The 19539-nt window shown below is 65.9% G+C and overlaps 3 protein-coding genes across 16 annotated transcripts in view; 1 reads left to right on the top strand and 2 right to left on the bottom strand.

Annotated features, from left to right (window-relative positions):
* Positions 1 to 6: 6 nt before the first annotated feature.
* On the top strand, positions 7 to 6084 carry ARFRP1 (ARF related protein 1). Of its 2 annotated transcripts, XM_040459930.1 has the most exons (4): positions 7 to 3035; positions 3248 to 3318; positions 3890 to 3990; positions 4061 to 6084. In XM_040459930.1, exons 1-4 carry the CDS (start codon positions 2783 to 2785, stop codon positions 4146 to 4148), a joined length of 513 nt encoding a protein of 170 aa, XP_040315864.1. In that variant the 5' UTR covers positions 7 to 2782; the 3' UTR covers positions 4149 to 6084. The 2 variants fall into 2 exon arrangements, with proteins under 2 accessions (XP_040315864.1, XP_040315863.1); XM_040459929.1 differs by lacking the exon at positions 3890 to 3990.
* Positions 6040 to 7840, bottom strand: TNFRSF6B (TNF receptor superfamily member 6b). The gene is made up of 3 exons (XM_040459928.1): positions 7175 to 7840; positions 6870 to 7073; positions 6040 to 6469 (listed from the first exon to the last, which is right to left on the bottom strand). The coding sequence occupies exons 1-3, from the start codon at positions 7611 to 7613 to the stop codon at positions 6186 to 6188; spliced, it is 927 nt and encodes a 308-aa protein (XP_040315862.1). The 5' UTR covers positions 7614 to 7840; the 3' UTR covers positions 6040 to 6185.
* Positions 7841 to 8180: 340 nt separating this feature from the next.
* RTEL1 (regulator of telomere elongation helicase 1) overlaps positions 8181 to 19539 on the bottom strand; it is a 31519-nt gene continuing 20160 nt past the window's right edge. For 4 of the 13 annotated variants that reach the window (XM_040459915.1, XM_040459914.1, XM_040459916.1 and 1 more), the window contains 22 exons: positions 18325 to 18399; positions 18171 to 18252; positions 16049 to 16181; positions 15821 to 15934; positions 15694 to 15734; positions 15453 to 15538; positions 15199 to 15276; positions 14770 to 14847; positions 14191 to 14337; positions 13924 to 14039; positions 13663 to 13786; positions 13425 to 13572; positions 13060 to 13217; positions 12372 to 12527; positions 10879 to 11080; positions 10544 to 10684; positions 9870 to 9986; positions 9464 to 9700; positions 9217 to 9378; positions 8956 to 9110; positions 8768 to 8868; positions 8181 to 8656 (listed from right to left, as the gene is read on the bottom strand). In XM_040459915.1, the coding sequence (XP_040315849.1) occupies positions 8218 to 8656; positions 8768 to 8868; positions 8956 to 9110; positions 9217 to 9378; positions 9464 to 9700; positions 9870 to 9986; positions 10544 to 10684; positions 10879 to 11080; positions 12372 to 12527; positions 13060 to 13217; positions 13425 to 13572; positions 13663 to 13786; positions 13924 to 14039; positions 14191 to 14337; positions 14770 to 14847; positions 15199 to 15276; positions 15453 to 15538; positions 15694 to 15734; positions 15821 to 15934; positions 16049 to 16181; positions 18171 to 18252; positions 18325 to 18399 (3090 nt within the window). In that variant the 3' untranslated portion in view covers positions 8181 to 8217. Of the gene's footprint in view, positions 8657 to 8767; positions 9111 to 9216; positions 9379 to 9463; positions 9701 to 9869; positions 9987 to 10543; positions 10685 to 10878; positions 11081 to 12371; positions 12528 to 13059; positions 13218 to 13424; positions 13573 to 13662; positions 13787 to 13923; positions 14040 to 14190; positions 14338 to 14769; positions 14848 to 15198; positions 15277 to 15452; positions 15539 to 15693; positions 15735 to 15820; positions 15935 to 16048; positions 16182 to 18170; positions 18253 to 18324; positions 18400 to 19539 lie in introns of all 13 variants that reach the window. The other 9 variants (XM_040459917.1, XM_040459918.1, XM_040459919.1 and 6 more) reach the window with 9 other exon arrangements.

Here is a 19539-nt window from a genome sequence, read left to right as displayed (position 1 = left end):
GTGGGGGAGGTACGATGACAGCTGGACACTCCGCTTCACCGCTGGGGCTGAGTCCCTCTGCTCGGGCCCTTTCCCTCAGTTGTAGCTTGGGACCTGGCCTCTGTGGTGGCCTCTTCCCCATTAGGGGAGGATGTTTTCAGAGGCCTTTAACAGCTGCCTTTTTTCTTGATGAGGTTTTGGGGTGTTTCCAGGGCCCCGGTGCCGTGCTGCTTTTCCCACACACCCCAGCCCCGAGGTCTGTCTTCAGCTCGCCCTGTGCCAGGCACTGGGGTCCAGCAGCGAGCAGGACAGACCTAGCCTCTCCCTCAGGCGGCCCCCTCCTGGTGGCTTGGCACAGTGGATCTGGTGCAGCCGATGCGAGGGGCACAGATGTGCCTGCCCCAGTGCCAGGGGCACGGACGCGCTCATCTGCACTCTCGTTAGTCATCCGTGTCTTTAGAACTAGCGTCTAGATCCTGGTACCCGGTCACCTTTTCCTGGCTTTCCTCTAAAGTGTCTCCTCTGTTCCGACTTCCCTCCAGAAGGCCGGCTTCCGTCCCGTGGCCGGAAGGTCACCAACAGGTTCTCTGGCTGTTTAAGGTCACTGAAGCAGAGTGAAGCCGGGGCCTGCTCTTCTGAACCAAGGCCCCTATTCCTGACACTGTGTCGCAGGCCAGGGTCTCAGGAGCAGACGCTGAGACAGATGTTGGGGCATAGGATGTGTGTTGAGGGCCAGCACCTGAGATGGGAGCTGGGCTAATGCGGGTCTGGGGAGGAGAAGGGCCAGCTCAGGTGGCCGGGCCAGCAGGGAGCCCGGCAGGAGAATTCCTTCCTCACAGCCCTCCCACATCAGGCCAAGCCGACTGGGACTCATACGGCCTCGTGGGTCACCACATGGGCTGCCTTGGGCAGCTATGACTTGGTAAGGTGGCTCTTGGTGGGTTAAAGTAGGTGCCGCAGGAACCCGCGGGCTCATCCGCTGGGTGCGCTGCCTGCCCCTGGGCTCCTGGACCACAGCCCACCGTGCACCGCTTAGCACTCATGCCCTGAGGTGGGCGTGGCTCTGCCAGGCACGAAGAGAGAGAGAGAGGAGGCTCTGCGGCTGGCAGCGTCCCCCGCTCCAGCTACTGCTCCTGCTGATGGTGTGGCTCGTCACAAGAGTCTGCGCCCCTGGTCGCTGACCCTACTAGGTTCTTCATGAGCTTTCCGGCCTCCCTGTGGAGCGGGTGCCCTGCCTCCCGCTGATAGTGTCCACTATCCCCGCCAGCGTGGGGCCTCTGCTGGCTCCTGAATGCGAGTTGTCCAACATGCCCAGGAGACAACCGGGGTTTGTGACTTAGCAGGTCTCTGGCTGGGGCCTAGGGAACGGGGAGCCTTGGTGGTGACCACATCCCCAACCCTGTAGGGCCCAGAGCTGTGAGGATGGGCAGCAGGGTCCCCTGTGGGTCACCAGGATGGATGGGAAGTAGAGCTCCTGCCACCCCCGCCCCTTCCTAGACACTTGTCCCGGGGCCTGGTCCCCTGCACAGTCTGACACTTTGGCACTGTATCGGGGTGGCCATCGTTTCGTCCCTGGGTCTGTCCACGTACCAGCCTCGGGCTGCACGCAAACAAGACTGGCGGACTACCCGTGCCTGCCACAGGGGCCCTTCTAGCTTCCCTCCCTCCAGGCCACACCCGAAAGCTCTCCGTCGTGCGGTCATGGGTGACGCTGCCATCGGGGTGCCGTGGGGCGGAGGCAACCCACTGTGCCCCCAGTCCTACCCCTGCTCAGCCCCCAGTGCCCAGCTCCATTGCTCCCGGTGCCGCCGGCCATCACCTTACACCCGTCTGCCAGGCCAGGTCGTACACCCCGAGGGCTGTGAGGGGATTCCCCGGGCTTGCCGTGAACCCCGTGCGGTACCCCTTCCTGCTACGGAGACCTCTGTCGCAGGGCCCGCCAACTCCCAGCTCTCAGCAGCAAGATAGGGCCTGCAGCCCTCTTACCACCTAGCACGTATGCTACAGAGGTCCCTGCTTCTGTGTGATTTGCGGGCTGCGGGATCCAGACGGCCACGCGTGTCGGGCTTCCTGTAGCGAGTGTGGATGCTGAAGCCTGTCTCGTGCTGGGGCGGTCGCTTTCAGTTTGCCCACGTTACACCCCGAGAATTCTCCGGAGCTGTCAGGCCTGCGCATCTGTGGGGTCGTCAGCTCGCGGACTGCGAACTGGCACCTGGCGTCCTGTTGCGTGTAACGTGCGGGTGTCCCCAGCCTCCGGGCTCTAGTGACAGCTGGGGGCAAAGTGGCAGAGATGCTGCTGTCTGCTTGCCAGACGGGGATGCTTCCGGGTTGTATTTTTCGATTAGGTAGAATGTGGGCTTACCAAACGTGTGGCTGCGTCACCCATGCCCCGCACTCCAAGGGCCCGCCCCCACGCGCCCCGTTTTGTCCATCTGTCGAGATTCCCTTTGCCGCGTGACACTTCCCCAGGCCTGGGCTCTGATGCCGCTGCTGTGTGCGTGCCTGGGCTAACCGCCTCCTGCCCCAGTCCGGCCCGCAGAGCTCAGTGCTGCTGGTCTGGTCCTCGGCGCCGCCCCTCCCTCCCTTCGGTGGCTGTTGCGTGGCTCCCGAGCAGTATGGCCATCGGCTTGCTGTCCATACTGGCATGTGATCTGGCTAGCATCCTTCCTCCACTTCCAGGGCTGTGTGGGGACACCCTATCCTTCCCCTGCCCCCTCTCCACCAGCCACCATCAGACCGACGATCGTGGGCGGCTTTCAGGAGCAGATGCTGAAGTGGGGTTTGGGGGCACGGTACCTGGGAAATGACAGTGTTGCCCGAGGTCAGCAAGCTGTTCCCAAAGGCCTCCAGGGCCGCCTCACTCTGCCCTACCTTCTGCCCCCCAAAGGCGCCTCGGAAGGGCCTTCCAGTTGGCGGCTGGCCCTGGGGTGGCCAAGTGCCTGTGGCCCAGCACCCCCTTTCTGCCCCTCCCCAGTACTACGCGGAGTGCCACGGTGTCATCTATGTCATCGACTCCACAGACGAGGAGAGGCTGTCCGAGTCCAAGCGAGCGTTCGGTGGGTACAGCCCGGCTTGGGGCTGGGGAAATGGTCAGGTCCAGTCTGCCCACCCCAGGTGCCTGGAGCTGACCCTGGTGGGGGATGGGGCCCACGCCAGGTCAGGCAGGGCTGTGGCCAAGAGAGAGCACACGTGGTGTGGAGGGGTGGGTGGGCCTCGGCAGCCACAGGCAGATCGAGGGTGCTCACTGCCCCCTTTCTGCCCACTCCAGAGAAGATGGTCACGAGTGAGGCACTGGACGGTGTCCCCATCCTGGTGCTGGCCAACAAGCAGGACGTTGAGGTGAGCTCACTACAGCATGCCCACAGGGCAGTCCCCAGCAGAAGCACGTCCCACTGACAGCTGGGACAGGGTGCCTGTCCTGGACCTCCCAGGCCAGGTGTGCTCTAGGTGCACCTGGGCCTCTCGTGCGGGGCACCTTCTCTGCACAGGCAGGTGGGCGGGCAGTATTCCTCTGCCACTGGCGTGGCTGGACATGAAACGCAGAGGCGTCCCAGGGTGAGAGTCAGCTCCGATCTTGGCCTGTCTGCTGCCCTTGGGATCGCCTCAGCTGGCCAGTGGATGCTCAATGGCAGTCTGTGTGGAGAGGGCTTTGCAGGGCAGTGTCCTGATTCTGCAGCAGAGGCGCTCTAGGGTCAGGGTGCATCGGAGATGGCTTCCTTCTGCCTGCGGTCCCTTTCCTACAGCCCTTCCGTGCCACCCGCTCCTCCTCCCGAGACTGCTCTCTGCAGGGCCTCTCCTAGGCAGAGAAGCCCTGAGCCCAGCCTCTCCCCACCAAGACCACGTCCTGCCCCAGGAGCAGGACATCTGCAGCGCCTGCGACCTTGCCCCTCACAGCCTCCCCTTCCCCCAGACTTGCCTCTCGATCCCCGACATCAAGACTGCGTTCAGTGATTGCACCTCCAAGATTGGCAGGCGCGACTGCCTGACCCAGGCCTGCTCGGCCCTCACTGGGTGAGTGGGGCTCTCCCTGCTGTGGGCTGGAGGCCGGGCTGGCCCCACCTCATGCTTACTGTCTCCACAGCAAAGGGGTGCGCGAGGGCATCGAGTGGATGGTGAAGTGCGTCGTGCGGAACGTGCACCGGCCGCCGCGGCAGAGGGACATCACGTAGGCATGGCTGGTGCCTGCTGGTGCCCACAGCTCACCCCTGAGTGCCCGAGGAGCGCTCCTGCCAGCTCTGAGCCGCCAGGCCTGGGGGTCGGGTTTGCTTTGCTCTTGGTTTTTTCAGTTGCTTTGTTTTTTCTTTAAGACAAACGTTTCCCTGTGTCCGTAAAAGTGTGGGCATGCAGAAGCCTCTGCTGAGGGGGAATCGGGGCAGCAGGGCCAGGCTGGGTGCCACCAGGGGACCCCCACAAGACCCCTGCCAAGCCTGCTGGTGTTGGCGGGCCACCTGGCCCTTTGGAGCCGCCACCCCAGCAGTGTGGCCTGCCTGGCCCAGGGGGCGGAGGGGCACCTGTCTGGAAACGAGATGCTCCAGAGCTGCTCTGTGCCGTTCACCCATGGAGGAAGCTGGTGGGGCAAGTGTGTCTGTCCTCAGTCTCCGTCCCCTCTGGGCCTGGAGATGGGTTGGGGGCTGGTGTCATCTTGAGGGAGGAGGGAGACCTGGTCCACTTTGCTGGAGGCCAGCGGGGCCCTGGGTTCTGATGCCTCAGAACAGGGTGGGGGAGATCTGCCTGGGAGGCCCCGTGTCCTCTTCCGCTGGCCTCCCGTCCGGTCAGGGAGGGAGTGGCTGTTCCCTCTGAGCGTGTCTGCCACTGGTGCAGGACAGCCAGTCGCCATTGTGGGGGGCACACCAGCATGGGTGTTCCAAAGGCCAGCTAGGTTCCTGTGGAGCCCAGGCCAGTTGTGGGATGGGCCTTGATTTGATTCCCAGTTGGAGGTGAGGGGTGGGGTCCCCATCAGGTCTGGGGACGGGCTAAAAACCCATTTCTGGGTCTGTGCCTGGAAACCGTCCCTCCGGGTGAGGCTGGTCCTTGGGACCCTCACCACATGCCCCCTGTGGGAGCTGGCAAGACCCAGTGGGCCTAGCCCTGGGCAGGAGGCTGACTGGCCAGCACTGGGTGGAGTATGCCAGAAAATGGCAGTCTGAGTCGCTGCTGTCTGTTGTCCCTCCAGAACCCCAGGACTGGGTGGTGGGCTCCCAACTGTCTGGGCACAGTGACCACAGCACGAAGGGCTCCCAGGCTAGACCCAGGGCCTGTCTGGGCACCACCTTCCTGCTTCCGTGGGAGTGCCAGAGCCAGAACCCTGACCCTGCTAGACTACCCTCCCTCCCTCCCTCTGAGGTGGCAGCCTTGGAGGGCCTACTGAGAAAGGCTGAGTCAGGGCTGGGGGTGGGAATGCAGGTGAGGTGACTCATGGGGAGTCATAGGCTGTGGGGTCCCCCCCCCCCTTTGGGACCTATCATGGGGATCAGGCGCCAGGCTCCGGGGCTCACGGGAAGGGCTGGGAGTCGGCCAGGTTGTTCTGGAGCGCTCCAGCCCTCATCTGAGCCTTCCTGTGGGGAAAAGCCGTGTTTCCCAGAAAGCACATGGGATTCACCCGGCCTAGGGGAGGTCCTTGGCTGGTCCCCTCCGGGGAAATTCCCTGCCTGCAGGGACTGGGTGGAGCTCAAGTGGAGGGGCAGGGTGAGGGGGAAGGGTCTCTTGGCAGCCCAGGTTAGTGTTGGCCGGTCCAAGCTGGGTCCTATTCCACGGCAAGAGCCCCTAGACTGGGTAGGACCCTCACGACACTCCCCCCCCCCCCCCAGCTGTCCTACGCACAAAGCATGACTCGGGGTCATGGGACGAGCCTCAGGGATCTCCACTGTGCCCACAGCCAGAAGGGATGCACCTGCCACCCGCTGGCCCTCTCTGACAGTCCTTCCCACCGAGGGTCTATCCCACTTGGGGTGACCAGCAGCCAGAGGAAGCATGGGACGCTACAAAGCCCGTGCAGGTGTTTGTTTCCCCACCAGGTGTGCCCGCCAGCACCCGGTAGACATGGCACAAAGTTTCATACGATCCGTTTTATAACGGCTTTATAAAAAATAAACTTTGTTACTGTAATGGGACCCCGGTCGGTTGAGCTTACTTCAGTAAGTCACTTTCGGTGTGATGCCCATGTGGGAGCCCCAGCTGGGGAACAGAATAAATAGGGGGCGGGGTGCTCAGCGTGCCCAGAAGCGTGTGCGGACACTGCGTTCCAGCCCAGGCAGCCGGGCTTCGCGCAGGGCCCGCAGCAGCCGCACAGCCAGCGCCCCAGCCTGCGCCTCACGGAGCTCCAGGAGCTGCTGCCTCAGCTTCGGCTGCAGGCCGTTGCGACCCTCCCTGGGTGGCACTAGGCCTTGTGCTTCTGGGCCCCTGAGCGCCTGCCACAGCCGCAGGAGCTTCTTGAAGGACCAGTCCTGGAAAGCCACGAAGTCAATGACAGCGCGCTCACACTCCTCGGCTCCTGCGGGGGGGGGGGGGGGGGGCGGTCAGGACCCAGTGGTAGAGGCCTCCGTGTGCTCTGGGTGTGGAGGGGAGGGACACCCGACAAGGGAGAAATCCCTGCCCACTAACAGGTCCAGTGCAGAGGCGGAAGAAGAGGTCAGAGAGCGTGCAGGGGTGGGAAGGGAGATGCGGTTTAAACTCCCTGGGAGTCCGTTTCCCAAGGGGGGTGGGTGGGTGGCTGGCGTGGCCTGCGGAGGCACTGGTGCCACGCCACCACCGCAGGGGACTCCCCAGGTAAGTTTCTGGAGGACCCTCCCAGAGGATGGATAAACGTTGCATACCTCAGGGCTGGACTCTGGCCTGGGGACAACGGACACAGGCTGACCTCCTCTGACTCGCGCTCCCCCTCCCCTGCTCACCTGGCCCCCCTGGCTCCGGGGTGCCCAGTGGGAAGCCGGCGCAGCTAGTGCACAGGGCGTCGTGGGAGGCGGAGCCGGGCACGTTGAGGACGAGGCCCAGGGCCGTGCAGTTGCGGTGGGGCTGGCACTGTTCCGAGCTCGAGCTGCTGGCAGAGAAGGTGCCCGGGGGGCACGGCTGGCATTGCGTGTTCTGGCTGGGGGTGCCTGGGGACGAGATGGGGAGGAAGGGGTCAGGGGGAGCCAGGGGTGCCGTCCTCACCGGTGGCTGAAGTCCCAGGCCGCCGCCCGCCAGCCCGGCCGCGCACCGGGGACAGTCACGCCCGCGCCGGGCGGGCAAGGCGCGTGCTCCAGGCAGAAGCCCGCGTGGGCGAAGAAGCCGGGGCGGCAGCGGCAGGCGCGGTTGTGGGTGGCGTCGCAGGGCCGCGCCTCCTCCTCGCGTTCCCCGCAGATGACGTTGCAGTAGCGGCAGCGCTCCAGGTAGTTCCAGAACTGCGTGTAGTGGCGCGGAGGGCACGCGCCGCACGTCGTGGGGGCATCCCGACGGCACGGCCGCTGCACGAAGGTGCCCGGGGGGCACTGGCCGCACACCAGCCACTCCCGGGTCTCCGCGTCCCGCCACGGGTAGGTGAGCGCGCCCGCCGTCGCCGTCGCCGCCGCCCCCTGTGCCGCCAGAGCCAACAGTAGGGTGGGCAGCGCCCAAGGCCGGGTCAAGGGCGGCGGTCCCCGCCTCTCCAGTGCCCACATGATAGTCACCGGAGCGGCGGCTCGGCCTCCGGGAGGCCCACGAGCGAGGACACGGGGACGACGCGTCCTACCCTACCTGTCGCCACCCCACAAGCTCGCCCGTCGGCGGCCAGCGCCGGCCTATATGGCCCGGCCTCGCCACGCCCCCGGGGGGAGGGCTCACGACCTCCACGGGGCCGCGCTGCGACCCGACTTTCGGCGACGTCACCGCCCCACGGCCCCTCCCTCCCCAGGGAGCCCCCTCACCCCGCCTCCCGCCTGGCGCCAGCCTCCGCCGGGCCTTAGTCCAGGGGGCGGTCCTGCGAGGGCCTCCCCAGCACCAGGGGCAGCTCTCTACCCGGGAGCAGGGCTGGCAGCCGGGGTGCAGGCTGGGGATGCCTGGCTCCTCTCTTCTCTGGTCTCAGCCATCTGCCGGTCCACCTGTGAGGACGGAGGCTGAGCCCAGTTGGGACAAAGCGCTCAGCGTGCCCTTTCCCGGACAGGGTGGGACGACCCTACTCAGATGCCCACGTCTTCCTTCCCAGCACCCTCAAACCCCATTGCCAAGTCCAGACCCTACAAACAGCGTCTGGATACGGTATCCGCAACTTTATTAGAGAACCTGTCACCTGATTAAAAGCAGGTCCACTGCGCGCGCGCACACACACAGGTCCCGGGGAGGAGGGAGCAGAGCGTTTCCCCCACCTTCCAGTCCTGGGCTCAGGCCGCAGCAGCCAAGCGCCTGAAGCTCCACCCACAAACAAGGAGCCAAGGAAAGTTCTGAAGAGGTACCTTTTAGCAGACCCTCCCCAGACCCTAAGGGTACTTCGGGGCTTCTCATAGGCAGGCGCCGATCCTGCTGCCATTTCAGGGGCATCCCCACGGGCACTGGCCTGGCCCGTGGCCCGCACCCCGTGAAGGGACAAGTGTCCCAGCTGCGTCTGGGACAGAGGCGGCGTCCGCCTGCCCGAGGGTCTCCAGCCTCACTGGGGCTCTGGCCAGAAGACCTGCGTGATGCTCTGCTTCCTGGCAGGGGCGTGGCAGGCCGGGCAAGTCCTAGAGGCCTGCGGAGATAGGGCAGTGCTGCACAGGCGCCGCCCCCCGCACCCCCCAGCTCCCGGCCCCCCCAGGTGGCGGACGCGCAGCGGGCGGGTCCGCAGGGTCCCGCCGCCAACCTGGAGGAGCCGTCGCCAGCAGGCCCGGCAGCGGTGAAAGTTGCAGGAAGGGCACTGGAAAGGGACCGTGTCCTCCGCCCCGCAGCCGGGGCACGCCGAGCCTGCTCCAAGGGGGCCGCTGTGAGCGCCGCGGCAGCTGCGCCGCGCCCACTGCCCACACTCCCTGCGGCCCCTCCCAGGAGACCTACCGGACTCGGAGGGCGCGTGCCTGCGGGGGGCGCTGGGGGGCTGGCTGGGAGCCCCCGCATCCCCGGCCTGCCTCGGTCTAAGGAAGGCCAAGATCTTGCTCTGGGTCCTCCCCGGTTTGTCCTGTCCTGGGGGGCCTGGAGACACAGGCACGAGTCTGAAAGGGTGGTTCGGGCTGATCTGCGGCCCACCTTGCAGGGCTGCGTGGGGCTCCAGGGGTACCAGGTGGTCTCCCCCCTGCTCCCCCCCCCCGCCGCCGCTACCTGGCCTGGAATCACCGTGGGCGAGGTCGGGAGGCACGGTGGGGGTCCCGTCCTGGGGACCCGGCGGCTCAGGGCCCGCGGTCGGGGCGGCCGGGCCCATCAGGTCAGCGCACACCTGCCGGAAGCGCTGCTGGTGGCGAGGTCTCAGGAACGCGCCAAACCCTGTGGGGAGAGCGGTCAGGCCCCGCCCGCAGCGCCCGGCCCGGCCCGGCGCACCCCCAGCCCCGCCCCCTCCGCGGCCACTTGCTCTCCAGCAGGTGCAAGTCCTCGGGCCTTGAGGTAGTGAGTGCGGCCGCCACGGCCACCACCTTCTCGAAGTCACCGTCCCGTCTGTAGGCGGTGAGCGCTGCGAGGAGCTGGCTGCAGCCTACGGACCCCAGGGCCTTTCGGACATCGGCCAAGTAGGCGCTCCCCACAGGCGGGCCTTGCTTCTCCACCCTGGGGGCTCCAGATCCACCCTCTTTTGGACAGCTGCTGGGGTCTCCTGGTGGGGAGGTGGACAGGATCATGGCGGGGATCTGGGGCCTGAGGGAGCTCCCCTGGCACCCTTCACACCAGCCTGCTCCCTCGCTGTGGGGTTGCAGAGCCAAAACGGCACCCGCGCCCCCCAGGGCTCTTGTGCTCTGCTTCGAAGCCTCTCTGGGGACTGGTACCTGCCGGGGCTAGTCCGGAGACCAGGTGAGGCCTGCCTTGATTCAGGTGCTGTCCAGGGTCCAGTTGCCCGGCTGCATCCCGGGACAGGGTCAGCTTTGGGTCACACTCCCTCCTTCCTGAAGAAACGGGGACACACAACGAACCACCCAGCTGGTTCCCAAGGGTCTGGAGTGCTCCCTGGGGAGGAGGCAGGTCTGTCCAAGGGGAGACTGACACCTGCCACCCTCCTCTGCCCACAGCATGACCCAGGCTTGAGCCCCCACCACAACCAACTGCTGCCAGGGGACCAGCAGAGACACCCCAGTGGGCACCAAGCCCAGAAAGGAGAGGGGTGACTCTTTTGCCGGAAAGTCCCCTCCTTGGGGCCAAGGGGTCTTCCTAAGCCAGCTCCCCACCCCCCTCCCTGATACCTATCCTTGGGGAAGTCCCTGATCGGGGGTGAACTGTTTGCAACCGGGGACACAGGCTCCCAGGCTCTGAGGTGCAGGGCCCACTCCTGGCAGACACAGGTGGGGACAGGGTCCCAGCCTGGGCCATGCATGCTCTGGGGGACACACACCTCACCCTCAGCGGGCTTCCATGGGTGAACAGTCCCACCCACGAGCAGGGAGGCTGGGCCAAGCTAGCATTGCCCACCACCCCGCCCCCCGGACCCGGGGTGCCGCCCGCTCACCCCTGGGGGCCTGGGCTGACGGAGCGCCCCGCCTCTGAGGAAGGCTGTGCTCAGGCCGGTAGCCGCAGCCATGGCCTGTCCACTGCAGGCAGACCTCCTCAAACTGCTGCTTGTGGTGTGGCCGCACGAACTGGTAGAAGCCTGTTGGAACGGTTCCACCATGCGGCCCCCGCGTGCTGAGCTGGGTGGAGGGCTCTGGGGTCAGGGGCTGTGCACCAGAACCTTTTCTGGGGAGCAGGGACAACCACGGACCCTGGTGCCCGCCCACAAGCCCCCCTCCCCGCCACAGCTGCCGCACTGCCCCCGGGTCGGGGGACCACCGTGGGCCAGGGCACCTTGGAGCAGGCCGTGCTTCTTGGGATCCTCAGCAAAGAGTGGGCCGAGGCAGGCCACCAGAGCCTCAAAGTCGTCAGAGCCCTTGTAGTCCTGCAGGGCCCTGGTGAACGTGTCGAAGCTGGCCTGGCTCAGCGCCTGCTTCACGGCCACCATGAACAGCTTGGCCCTGCCCGCCTGTGTACTGGCCGCCGGCCCCTCCTGCTGGACACAGGGCCAGGGGCCCCATCAGTCAGGACCCACCCTCCCCTGTCCCAGGGACACTGGGCTGCTGCTGTGGAGCACAGGCACTGGGAGGGACACCCCGGCTCCAGGGCACGGCTGGCCTGGCCCCAGGAGGGAATCCACAAAGACAGCCATGCCCCTTGGAGAGCAGCAGAGGCCAAGTGTAGTTTTGCTTCCCCTGGGTCGGGAGCTCCTACTCCTCAGCCAAGTTCCCTGCGCCCACGCAGCAGCGGACAGCCCCAGCCCGAAGGATGGTCAGCCCACAGCAGAGGGAACTTCTGACCAGATGGGGGACCTAAGACATCACTGTGCCTCACTCGTGCTGCACAGCTCAGGCCCGGATGCTGCCGGGGCTCTCAGCAAGAGAACACGGAAACCAGACAGGAGGGGTCCAGGCTCCCCAGTCTCCGCCCACTCCACCCACTTCCTGACAGCAGCAGTTCCCAGACGCCCAGGGAGATGGACAAAGGCAAGTGGTGCATGGGGCTTTCCAGAGCTTTCCTGGTTCAGAGGGACTCAACTGCCCTTAAATCCTTCATCTGAGGCTGGGAAGGCAGACCCTCCCCACACTCGGGCACGTCAGCACCCACACTTGAGCCAAGGGCTCAGCTCGGGGGGAGCTGACCTGGCTGCCAGCCCCACACCAAACCCGCCCAAAGGGCGAGGACCCGATGTCTGTCCAGCTGGACCTGTCATACCACCCACAAAGTGGTCTCCAGGAAAGACAAAAGGAAACGAAAGGCCCAAAGCTGACCACAAGTTTGCAGGACTCCAAAGTGTGGAGGAGCCACCCCCGGTGGGAGGGACCCCGTGGGCCCCGGGCAGGGCCACACTGGCAGGGCCGCAGGACCCCATGCCGTTGCTGGGAGCTCTGCGGGGTCTGAAAGGTTGTCAAGGTGAGAAGTTAAAATGCAAAAGAGACCTTGAGCTCATGCAGGCCAGGCCCTGCAAAGATGCTGGGAGGCAGGAGGGAGGCAGGAGGGAGGCAGGAGGGGGCCCAAGCCCAAGAGGAGGGCGGGAGGAGGCCCTCGGAGCTGTTAGAATAGGCTCACCTACCAAGAGATGAGGCTTAAAAGACCCTCCTTTAAACACTGCAGCTGAACAAAAGTTGGGGCGGGGGGCAGGCCTTGGAGAGCCAAGGGCATGGGGCCAGGCTGCACCCCTGGGAAGGCAGCAGGGAGGCCAGGCCCAGCCACACCTCACACTCCCTGGTCGGCACCGTGTGGCCTGGGGCTCCCACCAGACCCCGTACGTGGGACGCTTCACGTACCCGGCTGCCCACCAGCCTGATCTTCCTTCTGCCTCCTTTCTGCTGCTGTGCAGGCCTCTTCTCACGCGGGAGGGACAGGGTGGAGACATGCGCTGCCTGGGGGGGACACGCTGTGGTCCTGGCCACGCCCTCAGAGCCCCCAGGCCCCTTGTGACACTGCAAGGGCCCACAGTGGGAGAGAAGAGCCCTCTCCTGGGTCCGCCCCACCAGCCTCCCCCGTGGCCCAGATGGGAAGGGTATGGAAGGGATGGGGGGAGGGGCCGCCTGCTGTCGCAGCCGGGCTCACCCCAGGCCCCAGGGAGCAGGACTGGGAGGGGAAGGGACTCTGCGGCAAGCAGGGCACGGGGGCTCCAGGTCCGGCCAGAGCTAAGGGCTCCAGCGCAAAGGCTCCAGGTGAGGAGCTGTGTCCCTCCTGCCCATCCCCAGCCCCAGCTCAGGCTCCCAGAAAGGGCTGACCTCTGGGGCAGCAGGAGCTGGACTCTGACTGCTCATGCCAACCCCCAGAGAACCAGCAGGGGCGTGTAGGGCAGCACCAGCTGAGGACCGGGGGCAGGGGCGGGGGGGGGCGTGCCAGGGGTGTGCCGAAACTCAACCACCCGCCTGACCAGGGGGTTTATAGGAGGGAGAGTAGATGTGCCCCAGGCTGGGGGGGGGGGGGGCACGGGTCTGTCTCTGGGGCCTCCCACACCTTCTCCTCCTCAGGGGAGGCCTTGTCCCCAGGCCCCCCAGCCAGATGCTCGCTGTGTTCCAGGGCTGCCAGCAGCCCCACAGGCCTCTGCTGAGCGAGGGCCAGCTCCCGCCCGTACTCCACACACAGGCTGCTCTCGGCGTCCCTGGTCGGCGACCCTGTGGGAGCAGATATCAGCAGCAAAGCCCGTGGGAGGAAGGGGGTGACGGGGGGGGTGGGGGGACAAGTCAGGTCTGTCCCAGCAACACTCAGGCTCAGCCAGGCACTCTGGTCACTGGACCGAGTGCACCGGTAGCCAGCGGGAAGCACCCCAGGCCCCCAGCCCAAAGGGCCCCTGCCCAGCCGTGTCCCTCAGGCAAACGCACCCGCGGGTCTCCGCCTCAGGCTGGGGACGTGCACATCCAGACTCTTGGCTTTCCTGGTGGAGAGGGGGCCAGGCGACACGGCCACCATGACAGCACCTTCTCCCTCACCCAGACTTGGGGCAGCGAGTAGGGGGGCCGGCACCGGCATCTGGACAGTCACAGAGAGGTTGGGGTCGTGCACAGACCCATCCCCTGGGTAGGGCGTGAGGACGCAGCCAGCTGGGCATTAGGAACTCACATTTTTCTGGGCGACACGGAAGAACTGGGCCACGTCCCGGATGACGTGGCCGAAGCTGTCATACACCTTGACGTGGGGGCGCACCCAGGAGGGCAGCTGGGCTCTGGCGTCCGCGTGAGTGAACCTGGCAGGGCGTCGGCTGTCAGACGGGGAGCCCTGCCCACCCCATGGCCCACGGCCCACAGCCCAGGCTCACGCTCGCTGAGGGAAGGACCAGAGCCCAGCTGGCCACCCTCGAGGCTGCGTGGAGAAGAGCCGCACCTGTGGTCACAGAGGAAGATGGCCCCGTAGTCGTGGCGATGCCGGATCACCCGCCCGATGGCCTGGTTCACAGCCCTGGACGCCTGCTGCCGGTACCACTCGTGCCCGGAGAGGAGCTGTTGGGGGGGGGGGGGGGCGGGCTCACACATTGGGGCCCTACACCCCCCCCCCCACCCCCCCCCCGGCCCGCGGCCCCCCCCCCCCCCCCTCAGTCATTGGGGCTCTAGACCCTCCTCCCCACTCCCACCCAGGCCTGTGGCCTCTCACCTGACCTCCAGGCCCGCTGCGGCCCTTCAACTCGTCCAGGAACTGCATCTTGAGGACCACCCGGGGGTCCATGCGTGGGGGGTACGGCAGGCCCGTGACGATCACACCGCGGCCGTTCATGTCCGCAAAGTCTAGCCCCTCGCTGGCCTGGGGGCGTGAGTACTCTTTTCCCCGGTCTGCCTTCCCCAAGGGTCTGCCCACGCCCAGGTCCTCACAGCCACGCACGTACAGGTGGGGAGAAGCCTCCCACCCTGAGCCAGGCCCTACCTGGGGTTCACGGCTCCCGGGGTCTCACACTCCCGGAAGCTCCTCCACCCTCCCCACCCGCAGCCGGTGAGGGGCGCTCACTCTCAGTGCCTAGACCCGATGCCCGCCGAAGGGCTGTCCAGCCTGGGATGCCAGGGCTGCACCCTCCTCACTCCTGCTTGCTGGACACGGGGCACCAGGGAGGCGGTCGGACCGGCCCATCCCACCGTGTCACAGCCCCCAGGTCATGAACCACGAGCTGCCTCCGACACAAGCACCAGCCGGGGGAAGACAGGCCGGCGGGTGTGGGGCACAGACCCTCAGCAGCCTCACCTTCCCCCGGCACACAGCCAGGAAAGTAGCCCCGCTGGACCCGGGGGAGGCGACTCGAGTGTAATAAGCATCCACCACCTGGGAGGAGACACCGGTCAGCTCCTTCCATCCATGGGAGCGAGACCCCAGGTCTCATCCTCTGAGATGAAGGGCTGTCCCAGCTGGGAGGCGGGCGAGCAGAGTTCTAGAAGCTTCCTCATGGCACAGGTTCCCAGGCTGACCCAGAACCTGTTCACTGTTTCCCAGAAAGCACGGGGACCCCAGGGCTGGGGGTCAGGGGGCAGGGGAGGCTTGCTTCGATGACGGCCCCTCAGACTCGAGGGTCTGGGGCCATCATCCCCACGCCCAAACTTCCTAAGAGGTGACCCGTCAGGGCCAGTGGCCGGCCTGGGGCAGCCGTGATGGGCAGTGGAGCCCGAGAGCTCAGACCTCTGAGAAGCCACCTTTGCTCCTCGGCTCCACAAACAGAGGCTTCAGGGACTCCAGCTTCCTGGCAGAGTCACGGGCCTGTGAGGAGAGACGGGGAAGGGGGTGCCCGTCACAGCCGTCACATCTGGCAGGCGGAGGGCCACGCTGAGTCACCTGTGCCTTCTCACACAAGTGTTCGCGCTCCGGCCCTGCCAGAGCCTTGGCTGTCCGGGGCTCCCCCCCCCACCCCCAGGACGCACAGAGGAGGGACGTACCCGCCAGAACTGCAGGCTTTTCTCCATGACGGGGTAGGAAGGGAAAAAGACCAGGAGCCCGTGCGGCACCACGCGGGCGATGTTGCCTACAAGTGCCACCGTGGCTACGTCAGTGGGAGTAGGCGCTCAGAGAGCCTGCCAACGATACCCCCTGGGGACGGCAGGCAGGGCAGGGACCCCAGGCACTAGGGAGTGGGGCGGGACCTCAGGACGGAGGCCAAAGCTTCCCATGGGCACTCACCTAGCGCCTTGCCGAGGGAGGACAGGCATGCATCAGAAAACCTGCACAAAGCCAAAGGCCCACCATCGCGAGGGTTCCAGCAGGTGGCACACCGCCCGCCCACCTCCTTATCCACCAGGCCCCCTACCGTTTGTCAAAGGCAGAGCTCAGCTGGGCTCCATCGGGGCCTTTGGGGACGATCCCCACCCAGATCTGGTGCTCGTCGATGACGTGTGGGTTCTCCAGGCAGACCGGGAAAGGGCTGGGGGGGGGGGGGGGCAGCAGGGTGGCCCCCGTGAGCTCCCGAACCCCAGCACCTGGCGGCCCGCGGCTGGCCCTGGGACCCCCGCCCCCACAGGGCACAGGGCAGCCTTACATCTGCAGCTCCAGGGCGAAGGAGGACACGGGGGCCAGTGTGCCGCTGGTGAGGATGAGGGTGCGGACGCCCTGGCGGACCAGCTCGCGCATGCGGTGGCCGGGGCTGAAGCACCAGTAGCTCAGCACCTTCCCTGCGAGGGGGAGTGTGAGGCTGGGTGGGACACAGGAGGCCTGCCACAGGCGGCCGCTGGGCCCCGCAGCCCACACGCACATGTCTGAACACGCGGACCTGCCTGAGCCCTGAGCTGAGGGTCTGGGCCAGGGCCCCTCTTTCTTCCTTCAGGCGTCCTGGGAGCATGGGCGGACCCAGAGCAGACCCGCAAGGGGAACACACTGGGGGTCACCTCCAGAAAGGCCAGCCAACCCAACCTAGACTTGCAGACACGGACGTGTGGCTCAGGGCACCAAGGGCACCGAGGGCAGGCAGGCAGGCTGCCATCACGTGCCCCTGGCTGAAGGGCACACCTGGAAAAGGAAGCAGAACCCAAGCTCTGCTCGAGGAGGAGGAGGAGGGAGGGGCCGTGCTTCCCGGAGGCGGGGTCGGCGCTTCCCTGGAGGGGCGGGGTCGGGGCTTCCCTGGAGGGCGGGGCCAGCCCCGCAGGCAGCGCCAGCGCTGAAGCCACCGGCAACAAGACAGTGGTGTCCGGAAGCGGCCGTTCCTAAAAGTGCCTGCCTGCCTCCTACTGGCCCCCAGCTGGGTCCGGAAGCTTAGGAAATTAAACCAGCACAAGCAGAATGACTTTAAATAGCACTCCAAAGTCCACACTAGGTCATGGGTCAGCAGGGCTGTTTCCAGAAAAGAACCAGTCCCCTCCTGGGGCCAGAGAAGGTTTTTCCACCTTCAGGTGGGAATCTGGCCCGAGATGGGGGGGGGGAGAGTGGGGGCTGGGTGCTCTGGCCTCTCCCAGCAGGGCCGGCCCTCCCCTTGCTCACGCACATCCTAGCTTCTCGGGAAGGTCAGCAATGAACCAGTTTCCCACAAACGCCCAACTCGGGGCAGCTATTTCTGAGAATTCACATGAGCTCTGAAGTACGCAGGACACAGGGGACGCCCCGCCCCGCTGGCCATGGATACCTGCATACCCTGCCCGCGTGTGAGTGCTCCCCCAGGGCGGGGAGGGGGGGCAGGCCCCAGTGCTGGCGCAAACTGCTTCCTGTGACCTCACAACACGCGAGGGTTGCGCTGGTCTCCCTGCCTTTCATGGAAGCTACTTCCTGCTCTGAGAGGCCAGGTGACCCGCCGAGGGCACCCTGTAACCCTCCTGCTTGGCGCCGGCCTTGCCCATGGGCCCAGCCCAGCTCTTCCTGCTCTGCTCCGTGGGATGGCTGACAGCGGCATGGAAGGGGGTGTGCCGGCAGGGCTGGGGGCTGGGCCCGGAACACAGACCACCGGCCATGCTGAGGGGTGACCGGGACAGGACAGTGACCTGACCTTGGGACCCACTGCCCCAGACGTGTCTGGCAAAGCCCACTCCAAAGGCCAGGCTGCACGGGGTGCTGAACTCTGCCTGGGATTGCCGGGACACTGGCCACCACCAGTGTGGACCACACCACACCACAGGGAAACACACCTTGGCCGGGACAGGCCAGCCTAGCCTCACACCAAGAGCCACGGGATGCCTGACACAGACCCCATCCTCAAGAGTCACAAGTGGCCCCGTCTCCAGGACGCGTGGAAGCAGGTAAGACCAGTAACAAACCTGGAGAGTGGGACGTGGGGTCAGGGTAACAGAGGCAGCACCAGAGGGACCGGAGTGGCCATCACACACGACCCTGGGGTCTGGAGAGTGGCCTCGGCCTGAGCTGGCCCCGCACGTGTCTGCTCGGTGGGACGGCATTAAAGCAGCACACCTGTGCCGACGTGAACGTGCCCAGGTCTCCCCTCCCCGTGGGGTGGGGGACCTGGCTGTGCCCTCGCTCCACGGAAGCCCTTCAGGTGACTCTGGGTAGGCCCTGTGCTGTCGGCCAGCTCTGAGGCCCTTCTGTCTCCGCCAGCTCTGTCTGGTTGAGCTGTGGGGTCACGCGGGGCAGGCTGCGCCCGGGGCGGGGGGGGGGGGGGGCCGGGGGCGCTGTGCGGAGCTGGAACAGGGGAGCGCGGCCCCGCCCCCCAGGCACCATACCTTGCTTTCTGGCCGCCGTGGCGTTCCAGGCATCTGATCGCCGAGCTGTCCTCTGGTGACCGGCATCAGGGTGGATGTGCACCTGGAGGGACAGAGGGGACAGCATCCCAAGACCCAGCCCCAGGGTCCCCCCCGTCCCCGAGGCAGCCCCTACCTTGTAGGATTGAGAGACCCCAGGCCCCATCACGGAACTAGACACGCCCTCCGCAGGGTCTGCACTGAACACAATCTGAAAAGCAGACGTGGGGGACAAAGTCAGCAGAGACCCGCTGGTCACACAGCGTACAGCAGGGGCCACCACTCCTGAGTCGCCCCCACACACGGGATGGATGCTCAGGGCATTGTCATCCCCTACCCTGCCTTTGAGCTCATGGCATCCCTGCTGTGGGACTCCAGGCCGAGGGGCAGGAGTCGCACTTGCCTGTCCCCTCTCCTAAAGGACCCCACGGCACCGGAGACACAGCCATCCCGCAGGGCCCCCTCTGTGGTAGCTAATCCGTGTGCTCTCACAGGGAGCAGGCCTGGGGTGGTCAGGGAGCCAGAGGAAGGGACTCAGTTCACCCCCAGAAGTAAGAAGACAAAAGCGACCCCTAACTAAAATAAAGAGAACCGTACTCTTGGCCAAGGCAACAAATGCAGAAAAAGAGTCGAGAGATAACTTTAGGGAAGAAGGCGCACGACGCTGGAAGTTAACAAACCACGTGGCGGGACTGCTCAGAAAACCAAACGACTTTTACAATTAGAAGGAAAACTTAGTAAGACAGTACCAGGAAGCCGACAGAAACACCAAGAGTGCCCCAGGATGCCCTGGGGCCCAGCGGCTTCCTGTCCACGGCTTTGCAGGTGAGCAGGTCTCACGCCGCCCCAGGGCAGGCTGCACCTGCCCCATCCCTCCTGAGGCTGCCTCTGTCTGTGTGGGCTGCAGACCCCCTTTCTCACCCTACCTTGAGGGGATCTGAGTTTCGGGAGGTACGAGGCTCTACAGCCCGCCTGGGGGTGCTCTCAGTGCGGCCTGTGACATGGGCTACCTGTCTGGCCAGCCTACTGACCCCCTGCAGCCCCGGGGCCAGCCCAGCACACCCCCTTCCCACAGGAGTCAGGTCTGGGAGGAGCAAGAGCCCGGTCACACTTCCTCCAGCTGGAAGGGACACACCAGAGAGAGAAGCTGGCCTACAGGCAGCACCGGGCGGGCAGCGACACGGAGCCATCTGCCAGGCCCACTGAGAGCGGCTGCCAAAAGAAATTCCAAACCAATGGGGTAGGGGTGCTTGGGTTCCAGTGAGTCTGCGGGGGAGAATCTGGGGAGCAGAGGGGGCTGCGTGGGACCGGGTTTGAGCTCAGGGCACCTGTGGAGGGGACAGCAGCCCTA

The sequence above is a fragment of the Herpailurus yagouaroundi genome, unplaced genomic scaffold, assembly GCF_014898765.1.
Source record: "Herpailurus yagouaroundi ecotype Mexico unplaced genomic scaffold, PumYag 246, whole genome shotgun sequence".
NCBI classification, from domain to species: Eukaryota; Metazoa; Chordata; class Mammalia; order Carnivora; family Felidae; genus Herpailurus; species Herpailurus yagouaroundi.
The sequence above is the reverse complement of the archived record's forward strand: the minus strand, read 5'-3'. Positions and strand labels throughout refer to the sequence as shown.

Excerpts from the sequence above, each read along its gene's own strand:
- ARFRP1 (XM_040459929.1), top strand. The coding sequence starts at position 2,783 with ATGACAGTGTTGCCCGAGGTCAGCAAGCTGTTCCCAAAGGCCTCCAGG. Across the intron at positions 3,036-3,247 it reads CGAGTCCAAGCGAGCGTTCG|AGAAGATGGTCACGAGTGAG; the intron begins GTGGGTACAGCC and ends TGCCCACTCCAG. Across the intron at positions 3,319-4,060 it reads CCAACAAGCAGGACGTTGAG|CAAAGGGGTGCGCGAGGGCA; the intron begins GTGAGCTCACTA and ends CTGTCTCCACAG.
- TNFRSF6B (XM_040459928.1), bottom strand. The coding sequence starts at position 7,613 with ATGTGGGCACTGGAGAGGCGGGGACCGCCGCCCTTGACCCGGCCTTGG. Across the intron at positions 7,074-7,174 it reads CGCGGGCGTGACTGTCCCCG|GCACCCCCAGCCAGAACACG; the intron begins GTGCGCGGCCGG and ends TCTCGTCCCCAG. Across the intron at positions 6,470-6,869 it reads CCCGGAGCCAGGGGGGCCAG|GAGCCGAGGAGTGTGAGCGC; the intron begins GTGAGCAGGGGA and ends CCCCCCCCGCAG.